The following is a 17476-nucleotide window of genomic DNA, read 5'->3' on the forward strand; positions in this document are numbered from 1 at the left end:
TGTCAACCTTCTGCTCACACTGAATGAGCAGACTGTGAAGTAACAGCCCCCCACCACAGGTACATAGTGTATTTGGTGGTGTAATCTTCTTTTTCCTTAGCTCAGTAATTTTCTTCTCATATCATAATATAATCTTGTAAAGTATTAACTTTATTCACTGCATGACATTTCATTAAACCTTAACCAAACCATATCCTTGTTACTGGAAATAATGGAAGGTCATTTCCAATTTTCTACTTTTTACGCAAGTAGTCATCACTGGCACCCAGAGCCAGTATTTCTTTACTATAGGTTTCTATAGTAACAATATAAAATATATTGCCAAAGAGCTCTACAAAAAATCTGTACCTATTTATATTCCCTAGCATAGGGTTTTTCTTTTTGAAAGGATCTTGAAACATCTTAATTCGGCCTAGATGCAACCTCACCATAGAACATCATACTACAAAGCACACTGACTTCCGTATTTAACACAAATATCATTCTATCAAGTAAAAAAATACATTCCACACCTAAGCAACGTTTAAGCCTTCCTTAAGGATAATATACTGATTACTACAGCTGAGGTTTATTGAGGCATGCACCAGGTACCATGCCAAGCGCTTTATATATTTTACCTCATTTAAAACTTTTAATTACCTTAAAAAAAAACCTTTTAATTACCTTGTCAAACAGAAATTATTACTTTCTCCAGGTAAGAGATAAGAAAATTCAGGCTTACACAAATTAGGTGGTTTGTTCAGTATATGAGCATCTTATTGTTGCTTTAACAAATCACCATAAACTGGGTGGTTTAAAACAACCAGTTCTAGAACTGAGAAACCTTTAATGGATCGACAAGGATTTGTTCTTTTGGAAGCTCCAAGAATCTGTTTGCTTGCCTTTTCAAGCATCTAGAGACTGCCCATATTTCACAGTTCATGACCCTCATCACTCTGATCTCTGCTTCCTGTTGTCAAATCTTTTCTCAGACCTTTCTGAATTTCTCTTAAACACTTTTTTTTAAAGATTTATTTACTTACTTTAGAGAGAAAGAGAGCAAGAGTGCAGAGGGGGAGGGGCTGAGGGAGAAGGAGACAGTCTTAAGCAGATTCTACACTGAATATAGATGGTCCAATGCAGGACTCACTCTCATGACTCCGAAATCTCGACCTGAATCGAAACCAAGAGTCTGACACCCAACCAACTGCACCACTCAGGCACCCCCCTCCTATATTCCTTTTATGTGGACACTCGTGATTACATTGGGCCGACCTGGATAATCCAGGATTAATTCCCCCTTCTCAAAATCCTGAATTAAATCTCATCTACAAAGCCTCTTTTGTTTATCAAAAGAGATTCACAGATTCCAGAGGTCAGGACTCACATACCTTTGGGGATCATTAGTGTGCCTACTATAGCCAAAATAGAGTTGTAAGAGAGAAAGGTACCAGCTAACTCAAGACCATAAATCAAACTACTACACAATTTTCCAAAGTCAAAGTAGAATAGGAATATCCACAGCAATTCTGATCCAGTAGATATAGAATACAAATTATCTACCTTTAAGTGAGCCTTTTTTTTTTTTAAGATTTTATTTATTTATTTGACACAGAGAGAGAGAGAGAGAGAGAGATCACAAGTAAGCAGAGAGGCAGGCAGAGAGAGGGGGAAGTAGGCTCACGGCCGAGCAGAGAGCCCGATGCAGGACTCGATCCCAGGATGCTGAGATCATGACCTGAGCCCAAGGCAGAGGTTCAACCCACTGAGCCATCCAGGTGCCCCTAAGTGAGCCTTCCTTTAGAAATTACACAAATATAGAACACACTGTTTTTTAAAGTACTGTAATTTACTCCTTTAAAAATAATCTATATTGGGGCACCTGGGTGGCAGTCGGTTAAGCATCTGCCTTCAACTCAGGTCATGATCCCAGCCCTGCACAGGGCTCCCTGCTCAGTGGGGGAGTCTGCTTCTCCCTCTCCCTCTGCTCCTCTCCCCTACTTGTGTACTCTCAAATAAATAAAATCTTTCAAAAAAAAAAATAATCTATCCTTTAAGGACTTTTGGCTGATACATATTTGTTTCTTTTTTCTGAAAACTTTTCTTTATAACCTGAACATGTAAGTAGCCTCCTACTTTCCTAATTAATAACTACCTTATTTGGTATATGTTTAAAATAAATCACAAAACTAAAATACACAGTACCTGGGGGTGGAATCTCTAGATCAGTCGTCTGCTGGACATTAGTACGACCAGGTCTAGGATCAAAAGCAGGAACCAAAGCAGAAAACTGCCTCTTGAGTACATAATCATCATCCCATGTTCTCCGACGTCCTCCTTTAGTTTCATACTCTTCTTCTTCCTGTTAAGATTCCACATACAGATAAACAAGATAAAATTTCTTTACTACAAAAGTGACACGCTATCTTTAAAATGAGGTGGATGTTAAATACTTCTCTATATAGCTATTACACTTCCTTTTTTAGCCATAGTTGTTTGTTTGTTTGTTTTAATATTTTATTTATTTGACAGAGATCACAAGTAGGCAGAGAGGCAGGCAGAGAGAGAGAGAGGAGGAAGCAGGCTCCCCATGGAGCAGAGAGCCCGACGTGGGGCTCGATCCCAGGACCCTGGGATCACGACCCGAGCCGAAGGCAGAGGCTTCAACCCACTGAGCCACCCAGGCGCCCCTTAGCCATAGTTTTTAAGCATAAGATGACATAAGTGTAAATAGGCACATACGTTTCTTAACGATTTAAGCTTACCAAAAGTAAACTGCCTCCATGGTGCTTACACTAATCCACAAACAATAAAATGAGAAAGAACCATATACATACACTGTATCAGTGTCAATTTCCTGATTTTGATGTTAGACTCTAATTAGGTAAGGGGTAACCATTAGAAGAAACTGGGCAAAGGGCACAAAACCTATCTTTGGAATTTCCTGTGACTCTGTGAACTTACAATTATTATTTTTTTTTTAAAGATTTTATTATTTGACAGAGAGAGAGAGAGAGAGGATCACAAGCAGGCAGAGAGACAGGCAGAGAGAGAGAGAGAGGGAGAAGCAGGCTCCCCACTGAGCAGAGAGCCCGACATGGGGCTCGATCCCAGGACCCTGAGATCATGACCCGAGCCGAAGGCAGAGGCCTAACCCACCGAGCCACCCAGGTGCCCCAGAACTTCCAATTATTTTTAAATAAGTTGCTTTTAAAAAATGTAAGTAAATTTTATTATATACTGAATTATATATGAAATACAATGCTTGGAAGATGCTTTAAATAACATGGCAAATAAACATGTTTGACAAAGCGTTGGTAATCATTACAGATGATGGGTTCAGTTCTTGGGGATTCATTGCGTTATTCTTTCTACTTCAAGCATGTTTGAAAATTTGCAAAATGAAAGTTTTTTAAAGGAACATTTTCTTCTCTTCACTTTTACTATCAACAAAAAAGATCAATGAATGGTAAATGTTGTAAATATCTGATGTCATAAATAACAATTATGCATGTACTTATATGCACACATAGCCTCTCATATTCTAACACTTAAATTAACTTATATAACAAATGAAATGGACATATGGTATCTCTGTAATGAGAATGTTTGAGTTTTAGTCCTAGATCCAAAATGTCTACATGTGACCTTTACCAACCACTTCATCTAAAAATTAGGGCTGATAATAACCCTCAAAAGGTTGTTGAAAGGATTGAATTAGTTAATACATGGCAAGTATTAAAACAAAGGCTAGGGGGTGCCTGGGTGGCTCAGTGGGTTAAGCCTCTGCCTTTGGCTCAGGTCATGATCCCAGGGTCCTGGGATAGAGTCCCACATCGGGCTCCTTGCTCAGCAGAGAGCCTACTTACTCCTCCTCTCTCTCTGACTGCCTCTCTGCCTACTTGTGATCTCTCTCTGTCAAATAAAATAAATAAAATCTTTAAAAAAAAAAAAACAAGGCTAGGACTTAATTATTGATATCATTGATTAATAAATGAATCATTTATAATGAATAATTGAATTAATAAATGATTCATTTTATATAAATAATACAATATATTAGTAAATTCATATAAAACATAATATATAATATGAAATATTATATAAATATAAATTTTAAAATAATAAAATAAAATTTTATTTATTCATGTTCAGCTAACAGACTAATATTATTAACCCTACTACTATTACCAAACCTGTGAATCTTAGATAATAAAATTAATCATTTTAATAAACGTTAACTGTTACCCAAGGGCCAAGATGAAGTGCTTTCAAGTAAGAAACTCCTTTATGCATTATGCCAGAGCAATCATGGACTCCTTCTAGAATATAAAACCCAAGCAATAAGGGAAATTTCTTTTTGTTTTTCTGGTAGCTTCTCACCCCCCCCTTCAATCCCCATATGTTCTTCTAGGTGTTTTGGTTGATGCTTTACTGTAAAAAGGGAGGAAAATACACAGTAGGGAAGATAAAAATTAAGATATTACCTGCTCCCCAATAGGTCGGCTCCCCGCTCCAGCAGGGACTTGGGGTAGCTGCGAGGTGACAGCGTGGTGTGTTACATCAGAGCGAGAGCCAGCTCGACGCTGCAGGGAGGGACGTCTCAGAATCTGGAATAAGAAAATATGAAGAGACATGTCTAATTATTTGACTCATATACATATATATATATCCCCATTCAGCCTTAACCTAAAACCATCCACCCTATTATCAACTATCATTAAAAAAAACTTCATATTCATTAAGCATCTTCACAAAAATTACAGATTGGACGCTTTATAGTCACCATGCCTCATACACAACCTTCACAAGAAATATGTTACAGTAATATTTGTTTTTATGTAAGACATACTAAAAGAATTTCTTGGGAGTCCTTCACACCATTAAAAAGCAACCTGTGGGGCGCCTGGGTGGCTCAGTGGGTTAAGCCGCTGCCTTCGGCTCAGGTCATGATCTCAGGGTCCTGGGATCGAGTCCCGCATCGGGCTCTCTGCTCAGCAGGGAGCCTGCTTCCTCCTCTCTCTCTCTCTCTGCCTGCCTCTCTGCCCTACTTGTAATCTCTCTGTAAAAAAAAAAAAAAAAAAAAAAAAAAAAAAAAAAAAAAAAAAGCAACCTGTGAAATTTTAAAAAATCTAATAACATTTTATAAAGAAAAATAAAAAATATACAAGTTACAATAAGGGTATTTCCAGGTATAAGTTCAGTTTGAAGATAATCGTAGTGGTTAAACATTAAGAGTTCTGGATCACACTTCCTAAGCTTAGGTCCCTACTTTTGTACTTAACTGATAGATTAACTAGGACATATTATTTCTTCCATGTCTCTACCTCACAGCTATAAAGAATGATGAAATAATACGGAGATACTGCCCACAAAACAGTACATACTAAAATAGTTTAACTAGAGTGCCTGGGTGGCTCAGTTGGTTGAGTGTCTGCCTTCAGTTCGGGTCCCAGTTCCAGGGTCATGGGATCGAGTGCTCTATCAAGCAAGGAGCCTGCTACTCCCTCTCCCTGCCACTCCTCCTGCTTATGCATGATCTCTCTCTCTCTTTTCAAATAAATAAATAAAATCTTTAAAAAAAAAATAAAATAGTCTAATTATTGTGAAAGGAACATAAAAATTATATTCTTCAGGATCAGTGCAGTTCTTTACACTTTTAAACCTGTTAAAACATCAGCATGTGACATTTTAGTATTCTCCAAATACAACCAATTTATTCTCTCTTAAAAGAGAATCATAAATGTTCAGATTAAAGGTGCTTTTCTTAATTAACCACATTTTTCATACTCATCCCATATTTTCCTATTTCAAAGTTTAACCAGGACTTAGCTTTTCCTCTTTTCATTTCAATTATAAACATCTTATGTTAGTTAAGAGAATGGGAGACACTCTCTCTACCATAACCTCCTCGTATTCTTGGTCCTCCTGATTGTCATCTTCATTCTCATCATCTTCCTCATCTGGCTCAGGCAAGTCTTCATCATCATCTAACTCAGCTAACAGAGTACTGGCACGACAGCTATCCAGGAAATCTAGAAAAGAAAAACAACCATCTTATTCTCAACATAATTAACAAAGCATTATAAGGTAACTGTGTACTGGTCTTACAAAACAAAGGAAAAATTCAAGAGACAAGTATAAAAACCACACTGACTGATGCCACCCTTCTTCCACCACCACAAATATAAAATGAATGTTGGTCACAAGAATGGTAGAACACAACACAAGATAAAGGATAACCACAAACTAAATCCAAGTCTACAAACTCATAATGAAAAAGATCAACAATATGGACTGGGTTTAAAAATAACAATCCTGGGGAGCCTGGGTGCCTCAGTGGATTAAAGCTTCTGCCTTCAGCTCAGGTCATGGAACCAGGGTCCTGGGATGGAGCCCTGCATCAGGCTCTCTGCTCAGTGGGGAGTCTGCTTCCCTCTCTCTCTCTGCCTGCCTCTCTGCCTACTTGTATCTCTTAAAAAAAAAAAAAAATAACAATCCTATCACCAATGTCTGTATCAGCCATAGGAAGCATGACATGACTTGTGCCAAAAACTGTGTTAGGCACCAGATATATATACCTGTAAACAGACATGGTAGGATCTCCCATTCGATCAGTGGAGATGGGGGGAGAAAGGCATTTAAAAAGTAAACAAATGAGGGGTGGCTGGATGGTTCAATCAGTTAAGCATCTGACTTTTTTTTTTTTTTTAAGATTTTATTTAGTTATTTGACAGAGGAATCACAAGTAAGCAGAGACGAGGCAGGTAGAGAGAGAGTTGGGGAGGAGCAGGCTCCCTGCTGAGCAGAGAGCCCGATGTGGGGCTCGATCCCAGGACCCTGAGATCATGACCCGAGCCGAAGGCAGAGGCTTAACCCACTGAGCCACCCAGGCGCCCCAAGCATCTGACTCTTGATTTCAGCTCAGGTCATGATCTCAGGGTCACAAGGCTGCGCCCTACAATGGGCTCCACATGGGGCATGGAACCTGATTAAGATTCTCTTTCTCCCTCTGTCGCTCCCAACCGGTCATGATCTCAAAAGACAATTTTTTAAAAGGAAAAAAAAAAGAAAAGGAAAATATATAAATAGAAACTGTAAACTATCATATAAGGGAAAAGGCAGAATAAAGTCAATCAGAGAGGCTGGGTTTAGCTATGTGACCTGGCAGGTTAAAAATAACAATTACTTAATGACACTGCCTATGTACTATGAACTAATACATGTACCATCTTTCACATTATCCATATTCCCCCATCCCATGAAGTCTGTGTCAGATAAACAGTCCCACACAATGAAGATGCTGACAAGCTGTTCTGCACGAGAACTGAAAACAGAAAGTAATAATGGGACTAAAACAGGAGTTTTACTGAATATGAAAAAAAAAATTTCTGTGAATAAAAAGACAATACACACTCTATATTCCAAAAGAACATTGAGAAAACAATTTATAATCACTTGGAAGAATCTTTTATCTGCAAACCTATGAACAAAATATATATATTTTAAATCTAATAATTACACAAGATTAAAATTTAATACCTTTTACTAGACGGTTAGTAGAAGAAAGAGGCCTGATACGATATTCAATGAGTTTCTAAGGCACACATTTTTTTTTAACACTTTAATATTCTGGAATCAGAATGTGTCTTACAAGCAATGGCAAGTCACAGCTAAATTGGCAGTATTTTTTCCTTAGTGACATAAAATAATTATAATTAATGGAATCTTAAATTTGATGAAATATATTATCCCTAAAACATGTTAAGGTGCCATCCTGTAATTTAGGACTGGTTCTCATGAACATAATGTGGTAGTACACAAACACACACACACACACACACAATCAATTCCACTTTTGACTAACTATCAAAGGAAAACAATCTGACTTTAGATACTGAAATCCCATCTTTCACATATTATAATTCACTGAAATCAAGGCTTTTTTTAAATCATGATCTTCTCTTTAGCAGAGTATAAGAACATTTAAATAGCTCCTTATTTCATAGATTTGACTGTATCACAGAATCACGCCCCTCAAAACCTGACACAGTAAAAGTCTGCATACAGAAATTATTTTATAATGCAGATGTTCCTCTGATTCTTCAAAGCAGCACCCTTAAAGAGTCCTCCAGTTTTAGAAATGTGAAAAAGGAAATTGTATTCTTCTAACAATAATTTTCAAAAGGCAACCAGTAGCCCTATTTAATATTTTTTCCCACTAACATACCCATAACCTACTTAACTTTCACATGATCAATAAAGCCTAACGTTAACATGTAACCAATGAGTAGAGATGGGCAGAGGGGCTCCATGAGAAAAGCCAGAGTGGAATATAGTTTATTCAATGAATTTACATACTCTGGTATAATCACCATCACCATTTTGCTACATACACATTTAATAGATAAGGCAGACGCAGAGAAATACGATGATTCTCTTAAAACCATAGAACATCAGACCCAATTTTTGGCTTGGAATAGGAAAGGACACATTCAGAGAAAAAAAGAAAACATTAAAGTAAGATTTACATAAAATAGTACTTGAAATATTTGAAATTAACAAATTCAATTTTTTAAAAAAGATTTTATTTATTTACTTGACAGACAGAGACCACAAGTAGGCAGAGAGGCAGGCAGATAGAGAGGAAGGGAAGCAAGCTCCCCACTGAGCAGAGAGCCCGACGAGGGGCTCGACCCTAGGACCCTGGGATCATGACCTGAGCCGAAGGCAGCAGCTTTAACCCACTGAGCCATCCAGGCACCCCAACAAATTCAATTTTTAAAAAGATCAGGCAGGTGCCTGGGTGGCTCAGTCAGTTAAGCGTCTGCCTTTAGCTCAGGTCATGATCCCACCGTACTGGGATCAAGTTCCACAACAGGCTCCCTACTCCACAGGGAGTTTGCTTCTCCCTCTGCCCCTCCCCTTATTCTCTCAATCTCTCAATCTCTCTCTCTCTCCTTAAATAAATAAATAATCTTTTTAAAACAAAGAAAAGAACCAGCAAGGGCATCAAGGATGTATGAATGTATGTATCTATGTATGCATGGTAAAGGATATTCAACAACAATAATGATCGAAGTGCAACCTTTTTGAAAGGCAATTCAACCACTACTTCTTTTTAAAAAGTACCTTAAGGGAATACACAACAGTATAATTCAAAGATGCTGATTCATAACAATGTTTATAGTAACGAAAAGGTGTAACTTAAATGTCCAAAATGGAGAATTTATTATATAATGGTCACATAGTCAAACACTGTAGAAACACACTGAACAATGTGAAAATAATTTCACAATGTGAAATTATTATCTCTGAATAAAAAGAGATATCTGGAAAGATAATCCCTTTCTTTGGAAAGAAGAGGGGCCAGGTACTGAGTCCAATCACCAATGGCTAATAATTTAATCATTCATGCTTAAGTCATGAACCCTCTAAACACCTCCTCCCTCCACCCTGACAAATAGAGGATTCAAAGAGCTGTATCAAAGATCCATCCATGGAATGGCAGTCCCCAGACTCCAAAGGCACAAATACTCTTGTGCTTGGGACCTTCCAGACCTCACCCTATGCAACTCTTCCATCTGGCTGTTCCTGAATTATACACTTCTTGTTAGAAACGGTTACTCTAGTAAATAAAATGTTTTCCTGAATCCTGTAAGCCACTTCAGCAAATTAATCAAGCCGGAGCAGAGGGTCATGGAAGCCTCCAATTTATAGCCAGTATGTAGCACAGATGACAACCTGGACTTTCAATTCAGTGTCTGAAGGGGTGGGGAGGTGGTGGTATGGAACCAAGTCCTTTACCTATGGGACATGACACTATGTCCAAGTAGTTAACGGTGCTAGAACTGAGTGACTGAGTTAAACTGTATGACACGCAGGTGATAGTCTGAAAACTGCTTGGTATAGGAAAACTTCAAAAACATCTGGTAGTCAGTGGTGTTAGCAGTGAAGTGTTCTGTGAATAGAGTGTACAAGAGAGGAGATACACAGGGGGAGTGTTTTTCCTCTTACATTATAGTATACAAAGAATATAACTTCACAAAGCTTATTAATCTCTTACACTTCTTTTCTGATAAAGATGTCAAATATATTCTAATAAAACTTCATAAGTGCACAAAAGGTAAAAAAGGAGGACACAAAAGTTCCTAGATGTCCGCTTATGATCAGATAATTTAATGTCCCCCATAGCACAGAGTTCTTTCATCTTATATGAAGATGCCATATCTTTAATTAAGAGTGGATAATTATTTTGGGGTGCCTGGGTGGCTCAGTGGGTTAAGCCGCTGCCTTCGGCTCGGGTAATGATCTCAGTGTCCTGGGATGGAGCCCCGCATCAGGCTCTCTGCTCCACAGGGAGCCTGCTTCCCTTTCTCTCTCTCTCTGCCTGCCTCTCTGCCTACTTGTGATCTCTGTCAAATAAATAAAATCTTTAAAAAAAAAAAAAAGAGTGGATAATTATTTTCTAATTGACAGTTAAAAACAACATAGCAGGAAAACATACTAAAAGCATCACTACACAAATACCTAAGTATTTTAAACTATAACTTACCATATAAGGAATATTCTGCTTCCTGACCTGTGTCACTCTCACTGGAGGTTGATGTGAGGCTGGTAGTTAAAGTATTACTTAAGGACTGACCAACTGATAAAACTGTTGTTGCTGTGGCTACATTGCTGCTGCTAGTCACACTGGATGTTGACATTGTCACTGTTGATGTGGTACCAGGTGTGGTCAAATTGGGAAAACTCTGAGCACCCATAAGAGGAGAAGCTAAAGATAAAAATGAAGCAAATCAGTACAATTGGTGGGATTGTATAAACCTAAGAAAAACTAGATTATATATTTAGAATGAGATCATGAAACACTAATTATTAAAAGGCTGAAAAGCAACAACTTTGGGAACCCAACTGAAATCCAACTAGGAATCCTTGTTTGTATAGCACTGTTATTTTTCCAAAAAATTAAGCCTTGCTTTTTTAAAAACCGAAACAGGCAATGAACTAATTCCCAATGACATTTTCCAAAGGAATTACTTTAACCCATTAGCTTACGTTAGAATTAAATACCTTCCAGAAGCTAGTATCAATTTAGGACCTAAGAAAAAGTTAAACAAGTGTGATGCTCTGATTTCAATTGACGATAACAATATTTAATAGTCATCTATTATCCTCATGCAGCTAAACTTAACAATTATTTTAGAAGAGTGAAAAACAGAAGTGTGTTACTGTTTTATCCTTCTGGATTAAGAGGTTCTTTATCACACCTGATCTGAATTCTTAAGAGATCATGATTCTATAGAACTGCAGATTCCTGAAGTGCTAAATCTGACATAGTTGTATGTAACACGGTTAACAATCTAGTTAAAGACTGCAGCCAGAACCCACTGAACAAGAAACCCTACTGTACATCCCTCCGAGTGGAAAAACCATTGGGTTCCATAAGGAAAAGCTCACTTACTTGCTGTGCTCATCACATTCCTCCCCAAAGTATTAGTGTTGTTATCACTGCTGCTTCGGCTTAGATTCATGTTGTTCGTGGCATTAGTCCGTGCTATGTTTGCCACTCTCCTTACAAAACTCTCCAAGCTAGATGTTTCTCTTGAGGACAGATTAGGTACACTTGCACTAGAGCTCATAGGGGCCCCAGCAGCCAACAAAGAACTCACTGACAGTCTGTTACTTGCTGAAGAGCTAAGGGGCCGTTGTGAAGCTGCTTCTTTATTAGTTAACTCAGACACTGAACTAACATCAGGAGAGCTAACACTAACAATTCCCATGGATATTGCACTAGACTCCCCAGGAGTGCGAACAGAACTATCGGGGCCTAACTTTCTTTCAGCATTTTCACTTCCCGTTTCCGCTGTTAAGGTGCTGGTGCTTGCACTGGAAGATGACCCTACTTCTGTTTGAGGGACGTTTTCAGCAGATGAAAGAACAACAATTGGTTCATGGACATCAGCTCCTGAAACTATACTGTGTTCCATTACAATTTCTGATCTCCGTTCCGTTTTGGTCGAACCCAAGCTGATGTCGCTGCTACTGGCCACGCTACACACAGAACTGCTGCTTCCTTTTCTACTTGAGGAGCCTGCAGCAGCAGAGGTCTTGTCTGGACAGTTGTTTTTCACCAAGCTGCTCCATGATTGCGTTGTGCCTGAAACAGTGGATGAAACAGGTTTGGGTGATGCCACTGTATCAGGGTCGTACCCTGGTGCAAGCTTGAGGTCAAATTTTCCTTCTGCGCCCATACGGTAAGAGTTTGAGCCACCAGCATCCCAGGTGACATCAATCCAGCCTGGAAAGGGACAGGAGTTTGTGAGACCCAGCAGAAAGCAGAGAGGAGCGTGTCAGACAGTAGCTCCACAATATGGGATCAGCTTTTCATCACTGCTGTACTTCTCTGAATTTCTATAGCCACTTAAGGTCTGCCAACTAAAATTAAATTCTTCCTTTTATTTCTCTTATTTCTGAACTGCATGCTCTGCTGATATCTGAAAACAACGTAAGGGTCATGTTTACATCTATTGGGGTGTCTTTTAAGGGGAAGAACTATTAAAAACTGTAAAAAGACTGATACAAATGGTGATATACTACACCTTCAGTTAAGTACAGATGATATCTAAAAAAAGGTTTTTTAATTGCTAAATGTGATTACGTGGTCAAATGTTCTTTTTAGAAAAAAGTTCTGACTTATCATTAATTTTTATGTTTGGGCTAAATTGGGCTAAATTATGTTTGGGCTAAATTCTAATAATTGACAAAATATTCACATATTACTGTACAAATTTTAGGTGACCAGCTCAAATAACACTAAGTTAGCATTTCGGTTGTGTTCTCAAAGTTCAGTGGTTACATGGTTTTCTTATGATTAAGTTTAATATATTTGAATAAGCACAGAAAATTCTAAAATTTTTAAAATATTGCTAGGCTCTTTATTAGAACCTATAAACTAAAGCTAATAATGTGCAAAGAACTAATGAACATGATATTCAATGTATATTGACTTGCACTTGTAAAACAATACTTGTTCTTTTTAAAAAACAGTAATTAAATTCTAAAAGCAGTAAAACAAATTGCCTAGCATAATGGAAAATAATGAAAATTTTACAATCTTAGTTTAGTGTTATCAGCTAACTACTTCAGGAAAAACACAACACATAAAAATACAACACGCTTAAGTTTTTCTAAAGTCTTAAAGTACTTCACCTATACACGCAAGTACTCCCATGCATGCGCACACAACCACACACACGTAACAAATTCATATATGTTTATGATGAGGCTCAGAGAGTTATAAGTAATACTGAATCATCTGTGGGGATTATTATCTGCATAGGAGTTCTATGAGAGAAAAACTAACAGCCCTAAATCTACATAATCTAGTTTTGATGAAATTTCAATTACTCCCATTTATTCCATATCCTGAAATAAGTTTGGAAGAACCAACATTTAACCATCTCTTCTGCAACATGGAATAGTGTGAATAAAGGAGAGGCTCAAAAACATCTACCAATTCCAAATAAAAATAGCATTATAGTACATTAATTGGCCCAAAAATATGCTGATAATTTATTTATTTCATAGCAGTCATCAAGATCTGTAAAGGTGGGGCGCCTGCGTGGCTCAGTGGGTTAAAGCCTCTGCCTTCGGCTCGGGTCATGGTCCCGGGGTCCTGGGATGGAGCCCCACATCGGGCTCTCTACTCAGCGGGGAGCCTGCTTCCTCCTCTCTCTCAGTCTGCCTCTCTGCCTACTTGTGAACTCTGTCTGTCAAATAAATAAATAAAATATTAAAAAAAGGAAAAAAGATCTGTAAATGTATGTTCATCTGTCTCACTCAGAAGGCAGGAAGTTATACTTTTTTGTTTACATGAAATCTAACAATTTACCAAAAATACCAGTACAGGGTAGGGACTCATTTTTGTGGAATAGATGGGGGAAAAGGGTTTTTCCACTGACACCTAGATTCTTTAGAAAGGAAAGATATTTGGGGCACCCAGGTGGCTCAGTTAAGCACCCAACTCTTAATTTCAGCTCAGGTTGTGATCTCAGGGTTATGAAATCCGAGCTCCACATCAGGCTCCACACTGGATGTGGGGCCTGCCTAAGATTCTCTCCCTCTCTCTGTGCCCCTCCCCACGAAAAGAAATGGTTGGTTTAGTCAGTGGAGTGTGTTCAGTCAGTGGAGTGTATGATTCTTTATCTTGGGGTTGTGAGTTCAAGCCCTACATCAGGTACAGAGAGTACTTAAAAGTAAAATGTTAAAAATTTGAAAAACGGGGACGCCTGGGTGGCTCAGTTGGTTAAGCAGCTGCCTTCGGCTCAGGTCATGATCCCAGCGTCCTGGGATTGAGTCCCACATCGGGCTCCTTGCTCTGCAGGGAGCCTGCTTCTCCCTCTGACTCTGCCTTCCACTCTGTCTGCCTATGCTCGCTCTCGCTCGCTCTCTCTCTGACAAATAAATAAATAAAATCTTTAAAAAAAAAAAAATTTGAAAAAAGAAAGAAAGAAAAAGAAATGGTTGGTTTACTATTTGAAAGCTAAGCACTTCTGCTAACATAATGGTTTCAATATAAGACTCAATATGACCAGCCAACTTGGTCAGCTGAAACTCTACACTAATCCAGTCAGCCAAAAAAGCTTTTCTTATACTAAATTCTAAAATTAAGATTCCCATTTTCCAAGGCAGTCACTTCAGCTGAGTCCAGCCTGAGAAAAATAAACTGCACTCATATACTCCTAACTAGTCCACACACTTAAAAGCCAAAACAAACAATTTAGAATATTAACTAAGTATCATTAAGAGGTCTAAAAACATTTAAAATTTCTGGGTTGAATGGTACTACTGTCATGTCAACTATTATTGGTTTTTATGAATGTGGGCAGTTATATCTTTGCTCATTCACTGAGAAGGCAGGAACAATTTGCAGTTACAGTATAACTGAACAGAAATCGATTAAGTAGGTCCCTTGGATGGCTCAGTTGGTTAAGTGTCTGCCTTCTGCTCAGGTCATAATCCCAAGGTCCTGGGATTGAGTCCCACATTGGGCTCCCCACTCAGCGGGAAGTCTGCCTGTCCCTTTGTTTCTGCTCCTACCCCCTGCTCATGCTCTCTCTCTCACTCTAATAAATAAATAAAATCTTTTTTAAAAAATGCATTAAGTAGTAAGATGATACAAGGAAAAGAATCTCAAAAACCATAAAATCAAGAATGTATTTAGGTAAATAAATGCCTATATCACGTAGAACATGAATATATCAAAATACTAAGTATTAGTCACTCTCCTAAGCACTGTCACCTTTATTATAGCTCTTCAGATATCTCGTTTAAGTTAAGAATATGAACATTTTACTCCTTTTTGTTCTTAATGCCAAGCAAAATTCTTAAGAACACACTACTGGCTAGGCAAATCATTTACGAATAAATCAACCTTTTGAGTATTTATTAAGAAAAAACACTAGGCATTTTAAGTTGCTTCTGGGAATTTAAGAGCAATTTACCACGTGGGTATGAATTTGATTTAAACAACAACCCTTACCTTATAAAATATCAAAGTTTAAAATCCAAAGAAAAGCTGGTAGACTGAGAAACGTTAGGAATGTTATTTTAAAACCTAATAATAAACGAAAAGGCTACAATTCTTTATCTATGCTTTATTTAAAAACAGTTGCTAAAAATGTTAATGTTTTTTCTTATACATGACTTATAAAAGAATAAAAAATTACTGCCTCATTCCTATCACACTAACAAGAAAAGCCTAAGAAATCAAAGATCAATGAAAACTTATGAATAATAGACCAAAAAAAGCAGCAGAAAACGTGTCTTTAGAATAGTCAACTTATACTAACTTATTAATCATTTTAGAATACTAGCAATAAGTTCTAAATCAAAACAGAAATTAAAATTTTTCCATAATTCTAAATAAATGATTTTTCCATTTTTAGAGTGAAATCAATACAGTTCTCTAGAGTGCTGGGACATTTATACAATTTGTAAACTATCCCAAAATAATGAAAAATACTTTGTTATTTAAGTACTCCATTCCTACACTAAAATGCTAAGCACCTACTCACCATTATGCAGTTCCCCTGTGACGGTACCTTCTCCTTGTGGGCTGCCATCCTGATCTCTCCATTTCCAATCAAGGCCTCTAATCACACGAGCCCCTGGAACCATGTATTTCAGAACCTGGGAGCGAACTAGACGTCTCTGTCTTCTAAGATTAGCTTCTGCTTCCTTAGCTGCTTTCCCTGTAAAGTAGAAATTCAAGAAATATAAACAGGTCACATTTTATAAAGAGAACTGTTTCAGTAAGTTAAAACCCAGCTTCATCTCTTTACCTAGCTGGTCTTCACATACTCCATTTACAGTGCCATAAAGTTCAAATCCAGAGAGTGACAGGTAGTGGGTTTGTCCACTAGCATTCTTCCCCATCTGTTTAATTCTCACATGTCGCCAACCTTGTTTCTCATCCTTTGGTGGATCAAGAGGCCAGGTTGCTGTTGACCTGTGAATGTGTTAGGAAAAAATGGTGTAATGTTTTAAAACAGATGAAAAGGATGTTTAAGGTGGGGAAGATTTTTTACATAATAGAGACCAACAGAAAAAATAAACAAACTTCCACATTCAGTCTGTTACTGAATTCCACAGTTTGTTACGTAAAAATCAAGATATCAAAGGAGAAAATCAGACATCAAGAAATTAAGTTAAAAATGAAATGTTTAAATGTGTACGATTAATGTCTCATAACTTTAAATGATTTATGATCAATAAAAAGAAATGAAGACAAGAAATAAAACAAGAAATTTTAAGAGTAACAAATATGCCTAGGATGAAAAAGATTTTTTAAAATTCTTGCAAAGTTTAAAATAATATATTATTAAATTTAAAGCCTGAAAATATTATCTATAAATTCAAATATTAAGGAGTTCTCTCCATACTACATGAAATGCAGAAAGTAATTTAACTCTATGCCCTATATTCTCTCAAAATGTGCCACACTATTCTATTAAAATTTAGCAGGACTAAAATTTTTTGAAATACAGTACTTTTGGGGGAACCTGGGTGGCTCAGTTGAGTGTCAGACTTCTGGTTTCAGTTCAGGTTGTTATCTCAGGGCCATGGGATTGGCAGCATTGACCCCCGTGTTCAGCATGGACTCCTCCCTCTCCTGCTCTCTCTGCCCCTTCTGCACGCACACTCTCTCTCAAATAAAGTTTTTAAAAAGAAATACAATACTTTGTTTTTAAAATATATATATGACCAATATATAAAATTTAGAAAAAGAATATAAAAATAAGAAAAATTTAAAAGTTAGCCATATTTCTTTAAGCAGCAGTAACTACTGTTAATCTGTAGAATATACACATATGTCACATATATACATGTAAAGTTCAGTAAAAAATTAATTCCATTTTTTGTTTTTATTAGTATACTATATTCGGCTCAGGTCGTGATTTCAGAGTCCTGGGATCAAGCCCCGTATCGGGCT

General features: G+C 37.4%; 1 protein-coding gene across 6 annotated transcripts in view; it reads right to left on the reverse strand.

Moving 5' to 3' along the window:
• The window catches only part of HECTD1 (HECT domain E3 ubiquitin protein ligase 1), a 99563-nt gene that overhangs the window by 17107 nt on the left and 64980 nt on the right, over positions 1–17476 (reverse strand). For 3 of the 6 annotated variants that reach the window (XM_059373037.1, XM_059373033.1, XM_059373032.1), the window contains exons 23-29: positions 16326–16492; positions 16059–16235; positions 11444–12280; positions 10535–10756; positions 5881–6014; positions 4467–4589; positions 2185–2341 (exon numbers count right to left, since the gene is read on the reverse strand). In XM_059373037.1, coding sequence (XP_059229020.1) covers positions 2185–2341; positions 4467–4589; positions 5881–6014; positions 10535–10756; positions 11444–12280; positions 16059–16235; positions 16326–16492 — 1817 coding nt within the window. The remainder of the gene's footprint in view (positions 1–2184; positions 2342–4466; positions 4590–5880; positions 6015–10534; positions 10757–11443; positions 12281–16058; positions 16236–16325; positions 16493–17476) is intronic. The other 3 variants (XM_059373035.1, XM_059373036.1, XM_059373038.1) reach the window with 3 other exon arrangements.

This window comes from Mustela nigripes, chromosome 13 (genome assembly GCF_022355385.1).
Source record: "Mustela nigripes isolate SB6536 chromosome 13, MUSNIG.SB6536, whole genome shotgun sequence".
In the NCBI taxonomy this organism is placed as follows: domain Eukaryota; kingdom Metazoa; phylum Chordata; class Mammalia; order Carnivora; family Mustelidae; genus Mustela; species Mustela nigripes.